Here is a 7,960-nt window from a genome sequence, read left to right as displayed (position 1 = left end):
ATAGCTTACCGCAAATATTTTAATCTATTTTTAATGAGGCTTTATGTTAGCAGCTTATTCAAAATCAGTTAAACGCACTGGCTGTATTAACACCAACCAAATGTATTTTATTCCCTTAATAAAAAATTGTATTAGATAAATTTAAATAAATTCTACCACAAAAAAAAAAATAAACAAAAAAAACATCAACTCGGACAAGTGAATAACGAATTTTTTGTGTGTTTTAAATTGAAAACCATAATTAGTTGGGTACGAGCACGAAGGAGAGAAGAAGGAATGAGGAGTATGTATGGAAAACATGAAAACTCATTGTTGACACTTGTTATTCTGGCGGTGATTTATTCGAATGTGACAGCAGCAAGAAATCCTTTACGTACAATTGTTAAATTTACCGATATGCGGTGTAGAGCCACAGCTCCGGAATTAATGTACTTTAAAGAGTGCCGTCTACAACGTGATGCGAATGTAACGATGAGAGCCATCACATTGTGTCGCATTTATGACAAGCCATTGAAACAGGTGAAAGTAAGTTAATTATACATACATATAAATATATTACACTACTCCGTAACACTATGGAGGAACAAAGATGTGACTTTTATATGAAGATATATATATATATAGGCCGACTGAAAGAGATTGTTTGGATGAGTGAAATTGGTGCAACTGGCGCCAACATAGCCAAACTGTTGGCGATTTCCCAAAAAAAAAAACATAAATATTTGACCACCTGTATTTAATCTACATATATAAATAAAAATCAAATGTCGTTCGTTGGTAATTGCATCAGTTGAGAACGACCGGACCGATTTATACAATTTTTTTTTAAATGTTGGCCACAGTCCAACTTAGGTTTTTATGAAATCAAAAATATCAATATGCGTTTAATCAAGAAAATGAGCTCGATCTGTGATCACTCATATTTCTGAACAAAAATCGACTTTTTATATAAATCTCAAAATATCTAAATTCGCTAATAACTTGGCCAATAAGTGTTTAATCAAGAAAATTACCTCGATCTGTTATCACTCATATTTCTGAACAAAAATCGATTTTTTATATAAAAACTCAAAATATCTAAATTCACTAATAACTGGGCCAATAAGCGTTTAATCAAGAAAAGCTCCTTGATCTGTGCTCACTCATATTTCTCAACCAAAATCGATTTTTTATAAAAAAACTCAAAATATCTAAATTCACTAATAACTTGGCCAATAAGCGTTTAATCAAGAAAAACACCTTGATCTGTGATCACTCATATTTCTGAACAAAAATCGATTTTTATATAAAATCTAAAAATATCTAAATTCGCTAATAACTTGGCCAATAAGCGTTTAATCAAGGAAAGGAGCTTGATCTGTGATCACCCATATTTCTGAACAAATATCTATCTGTGATCAGTCATATTTCTGATCAAAAATCGATTTTTTATATAAAAACTCACAATATCTAAATTCGCTAATAACTTGGCCAATAAGCGTTTGATCTGTGATCACTCATATTTCTCAACCAAAATCGATTTTTTATATAAACCCTCACAATAGCTAAATTTGCGAATAACTTGGCCAATAAGAGTTTAATCAAGAAAAAGAGCTCCATCTTTGATCAATCATATATCTGACCAAAAATCGATTTTTTTATATAAAAACTCAAAATATGTAAATTCGGTAATAACTTGGCCAATAAGCGTTTAATAATGAAAAGCAGTTCGATCTGTGATCACTCATATTTCTGAACAAAAATCGATTTTTATATAAAAAAATCAAAATATCTAAATGCGCTAATACTTGGCCAATAAGCGTTTAATCAAGAAAAGGAGCTCGATATGTGATCACTCATATTTTTTAACAAAAATCTATTACTTATATAAAAACTCAAAATATTTAAATTTGCTAATAACTTGGCCAATAAGCGTTTAATCAAGAAAAGGAGCTCGATCTGTGATCACTCATATTTCTGACTGAAATTCGATTTTTTTATATAAAAAGTCACAAATCGAACACAAGCACTTTTTGTAATTTGACAGTACAACGTCTGTCGGGTCAGCTAGTCGTTAATAGGCATTTCTGAATATATTTTTTTAAAGATATCTCTATAGAGATTGTTTGAAAGTAGAAAATGCCTTAAATTTAATAATAGGGATTCTAAAATTTTTAAATTTCACAATTTTTGAGTACCAACCAGTTTGAAATGGAAGATTTATTTACATTGAATGCAAATATCGTCTACGAGGGTGGTTCAAAAATTACGCGACTTTTGAATTTCCCGTCTCTTAACTGAAAGAGCAACACTGCTTCGGAAAGTGATTTGAAACCAAACATTTTTTAAAGACTATTTTATTTCTTCATTCAAAAAGGCACGAAATGATGATTGTGAACAAAAACTATTTCCAGAACTGTCTAGAACAAGTTCAGGAAGTGTCAATTTCAAACTAAAATAGTCAGTTAAAAGGATATCTCATAGACAATCCAATAACCGATTGCTTTTAAACAAACTTTCCTCCCTGTCTACACTGACTACACGTTATGTTACTTAGGGACACTAAAGTGGCAATTGACTTCACCATGTCAGTATACTTAAGCAAAAAGAAAACAAGCTGTATGAGAATTATATGAACACAATTTCTATACACTCTAGATTACTTAGAGATAATTAAATGACAGTTGCCTTCACGCTAGATTACATGGGATGTATAAAGTAACGAAATGACACAAAATATATAAAATGGACATTTACCTAAGCACATACGAGTACATTCAAACATTTACTGGTATTTCATTAAGTCTTACTATGTCGTACGTTCAAATTCCTTTTTACTATGTTCTTATTCTTGTTTTGTTTCCATTCATTTTGACAGCTCAACGTGCAAGGATTTCGTAAACGTAACGTTGGCTATGTTCCCTTTGTTCTGAACCTCTCATTGGACTGGTGTCAATTTTTGGAAACTCGCAATAATATAGTTTTACAGCGTATGTTTGGTTTATTAGAAAAGGAATCCAATCTTAATACAACGTGTCCTATTGATGTGAGCATAAAGAAAGGTGTTGGAATGTGTTTAAATGAATTATTTTGTTTATATTTTTCAGTTGGACTATACCTACATGAATGTCAGCATGGATAATGACGGTGTATTTGTTATTCCCTTTAAATGGCCAACGGGAGATTATCGCTTTGATATAACTATAGATGCGAATGATGAAATTCGTTTAATAGTAAATGCATTTTTTAGGTTAGACTGGTAGATGCGTGATTTGTAGTTTAAACTAGCAAAAAAACTCAAACAAAACAAGTAAGAAAGCTATATTCGGCTGTGCCGAATCTTATACACCCTTCACCAAATTATACTTCAAAATAAAAATTTTAAATATTTTTTGGTAAAAAAAATTTTTAAAATTTTAAAAATTATTTTTTTTTTAAATTTTAAAATTAAATTTTTTTAATATTTAGCGAAAAAAGTTTTGGTGAAAAAAAATTCGGATTAAAAAATATCTTTCCGATTTTGAAATTTTGGTATAGGGTAAAAAAAGTAGATAATGTAGCTGAAAAATTAAATCATATAAGTTGTTAACTTTCTATTCAGTGAGCTGTCAAAGTTATCAAATTATATCTGTTTTTAAAAAAAGTGATCTATTAAAAGTAAATCTTTTATAATGGAACTTTCAACATCAGGTATTAAAGTATATAGTAATTTTTTTTTTAAAAAATGATGTGTGTAGATTTTTAATAATTTTTTTAAAAAAGGTTTAAAATTGGATAATTTCCGCATTTAATGGGCACAAGTATTAAGTTAGAAATAGTTGAAATTAGTTTTATAGATTTTAGAATAGTATAGGATATCATCTTATATTTAAGAAAAAAAAGTCCAAACAATGCCCGGCCCCTTTTTTATTTTAATTTTTGTGTAAACTCTGGTTGTCATTTATTTAACAAGACCAGTAAATGATAACGATGAGTGATGATGATAATGATGAAAAAGATTATAATAATGATGATGAAGATAATGATTATAATAAAGCATATGGTAATTGGGATATCTGTGGCGAATTTGAGAATGCAGAATAATACAAATATTTTAATATACTTTTTATTAAGAAGGTAAAACGAAACCAAAGATTCCCCCAAAACCTTTAAATTTAATTTTTACATTTACTGAATTTAGTGAAAGAAAAACTGGATACAAATTTATACTAATAGGAATACATATTAACTTATTCTTTAAATTTATTTTGATTTCAAAGTTACAGCGAAAATAATATTTTTTTATTCCATTTTTTAAAGCTGTGTTTTTATGTATTTATGATTATACATTACAACAATTTATAATATTCTCTTTTGTAACTTTTTTGAAAAAAAATTTACATTTATAAAATTTTGTGAAAAACAAAAATTTAAATTAAATTTATACTAATATAAATACATATAATAAATTTTTTAACAGCATATTAAGTATGCTTTAATTTCCAATTTTATTCATTAATGTATCGCTTTCCATTCCAAAGTTATAGCATAAATTGTCAGCTAAGGTCTTTTTTCCAAAAAACAATAATGCACTTAACGGGTTAACAAACATTTTTTTAAACTTTTTTTTTCTAAAGTGTTTTAAAGTTTTTTTTATGGATTTATGATTATTCATTACTAAAAAATTATAATATTCTCTTTTGTGACTTTTTTGAAAAAAATTGTATATTAATACAATTTTGTGTAAAACAAAAATTGGATTTTAAATTAAATTTATACTAACATAAATACATACAATAAATTTATAATTTGAATTTTAATAGCACATTAAGTATGCTTTAATTTACAATTTTATTCAATAATTTATCGCATTCCATTCCAAAGTTACAGCATAAATTTTGAACAAGGTCATTTTTTTTCCCAAAAAACTAATGAAAAAATCTTTTTTAACCTTTTTTTTTCTAAAATTCTGTGTTTTTATGTGCTTATACTAATCAATAAAAAAATGTTATATTTTAAAACTACGGCTTCTATGAATTAATCGCCACTTTGGGTACCATCGAACCCACTGTGGTCTTTGAAATATCTATCATAGATATCCATTAGGGTATTCGAATTATTCGATTTTTCTCTTGTTCGAATAAAACGAATAATTCGAATAAGAGATTTTAACTTGTTCGAATAATTCGATCGATACGTTTAAAATTAATCTAATAATTTAAATTTTTTTTAAAAAATTAAAGAATGAAGTTTTGATGTCGGTTTTTTAATATTTTATTGTTAAAGAAAAACAAAAAATAACGTCAAAGTTAACAATTCAAGTATTGATAATGTTAAAAAACATTCGAAAACAAAGTCCATCATTAAATTTACATCAGAAATACATCAGATTAACTCCCGAACAATCTACAAAACAATTGACTAGCAAAACCTACACAGAGAAAACAGATTCGTGTTCACAACCGAATTTGGCGCCAATCGAATTTTGTCGGTTACAATAACTATCTCAAAATTCGATTGGAATTACTGAATTTATTAGTACTCGTAACTGTTTTCAAACACAATTCGGTGAAATTGCCAGAACGTATCAATGACTACTGTGAATTAATTTCAAAATAATTTGACTTTTCTTTTTTAATATACTTTATTTATTAAACATGCGCTTAAAGAAAGATGCATACATAAACATAAATTACAATTGTTTTTAGTGTTTTAAAATATGATGTGATTTACAGTTTGCAATCCGTTTGTTCTTCCTTTTTAATTTTTCCTGCAGCCACTGAATTATGCTTGCATCCAGCCACTATCCAGAGTAGTATCATTCAAGTGCCTCCAGTCAAATTGGTTTCTGTTGACGGAGTCAACTTAATTGTATGGCCTCAGCATTTGGGTGTTTAGCGTGTTTTGAACACTATCACTTCAATAAGTGACAACCACTGAACTGCAATAGAATACTTTTTAGCTTTGTACATTATTTTATCACTGAATAGATTTTATAATGGGAAGATATTGTTTTATGGCTAGTTGAGAATTAGTTTTCGGTCTATTTCGGTGGTTCCACATACGATTTTTTCTTTTTTAAACTCCTAAAAAATATTAAAAGGTCCTTAATGAAACATACTTATATTTTAGGAAATAAATTGGTGTTAATTACTTACGCTTCTGTATAATTTAATTTTTGTTACTCAAAATTTATTCACTGATTAATAATTTTTGTTTTTAAATTTATTTTAATTGTTTTTTCTTTATGAATGTCAATTTATATATAATAACCGAATTTATCGATTACAAACCCCAATAGTGTTGGTTGTCATTTCCAAATTAACCAAAATTATATTAGTAAAGACACAAACCAACATTTTACAGTCATTGCAACCACAATTCCACAACAATGACTGTATTTCAGTTCTAAACATTAAAATACTATTAAATATACAGTTATTTAATGATTAGAATATAATGTTGTTTAACGTAATTAAATTTTAATAATTACAACCGATTTTCAACCAATCTGTTTTCTGTGTGTATAGTTTCCGTTTTGGAGCTTTGCTTTAAAAAAATTGAGCTAGTTGGACATGATCCTGAATTCAAGTGCAATATAAACGTATTAAGAACTTTTGTATGTCGTTCATTAATTCGGGTTTTAAAATGAGTAACTAATTCTTTAGTAAATGAATTTTCACTTTATCTATATTATTTATAACAGATTGTATTATACCCTCAAGTTCTATTAGTTTTCCGAATCTTTGCTTAATCAAGTTGTCTTAGGGAATTACACAAATCTGTCCAAAGCTTGATATCATTGTCAGTGAACGTGGCTAATTTGAAGTCAGGCAGTGGTTGATTGACGCATTTACAAATACTCAAAAAGTTTATTACCATCTTAGACAAAGATGTTCAACGATGTTCAAAATCATGTATAAGACGAACTCCATGCTTTTCTTGCAGCAAAACGTTAGATTGAAATATTTGTGTTTATCATTCGATTTATTAAATATTTTGCAACACTTACGTACGCGGTTAATAACATCACTTATATACATATATTTTAAGATCATGGCCTTTGTCTATTTCAACGTTATCATTATAAATGTCATCCTCAATATGTATCACTTTCGACGACCGTTTCAAAATCACATTCTCCATCACATTCAACTCCACTTTAATCTAAGTTAATATTTTGATTATTAATTGCGATTCTTCTAATTTTATTCCGTACCTTTTATTTTCATTGCTTCAAATCCTAAGTCAAAAATTTTGAAATATTTGTTTTTTGAATTGTAACTTCTTGCACTAATTTATATATTTATAAAAGGAGCTATCGGAACACTTATCTGCAGTGATCGAAAGTCCCTTTGTCTTTAGTTATTTGTCGAATTTCAGAAACAACACAATTTTTGTGAGTCATTATTACTTAGTTAAATTTGAAATTATGAAAAATTTTAAGCAATTTGATAAATTTAAATATATATTAATTGTTCATATCGTTTTATTCGATTATTCTACATAAAATTGTTCCAATTATTCGTTATTCGAAAATGGCAATTTTTAAATTAATCGAACGATCATTAGTCGAATGAATACCCTAATATCCATATTGTCTATATTAATGACTTAGTAATCCATATATATGTAGGTCAAAAATAGATACAAAATCGAGTTTGTCCTGATTATGACATATGAATCGTGTATGTAAGTTATTTGGGGGCTTCGGAAAGTTGATTTCAACAGACGGACAGAAAGATATACGGACATGGCTTAATCAACTTCGTTATCTATAAGGATCCACAATATATATATTTTATAGGGTCGGAAAATTATATTGTGGAAATTACAAACGGAATGGCAAACATAAATACCCTTCTCACGAAGGTGAAGGTATAAAAATGACATAAAATAATCACATGTAATACGAGTGTTGTTTTTGTTTTCACTTAGTTTTTTTACTAATATATTCTTTGCACTTAGGTTTTTGACAACTGAGCTAGGTATATGACAGGAG

At 27.9% G+C, this 7,960-nt stretch overlaps 1 protein-coding gene across 1 annotated transcript; it reads left to right on the top strand.

Annotated features, from left to right (window-relative positions):
- Positions 1 to 285: 285 nt before the first annotated feature.
- LOC135955456 (uncharacterized) lies at positions 286 to 3,242 on the top strand. Its single transcript, XM_065505806.1, has 3 exons — positions 286 to 525; positions 2,858 to 3,025; positions 3,087 to 3,242. The coding sequence occupies exons 1-3, from the start codon at positions 286 to 288 to the stop codon at positions 3,240 to 3,242; spliced, it is 564 nt and encodes a 187-aa protein (XP_065361878.1).
- The last annotated feature ends 4,718 nt before the right edge of the window (positions 3,243 to 7,960 follow it).

This window comes from Calliphora vicina, chromosome 3 (genome assembly GCF_958450345.1).
Source record: "Calliphora vicina chromosome 3, idCalVici1.1, whole genome shotgun sequence".
Taxonomy (NCBI): Eukaryota; Metazoa; Arthropoda; class Insecta; order Diptera; family Calliphoridae; genus Calliphora; species Calliphora vicina.
This window is presented reverse-complemented; position numbering and strand designations above follow the sequence as displayed.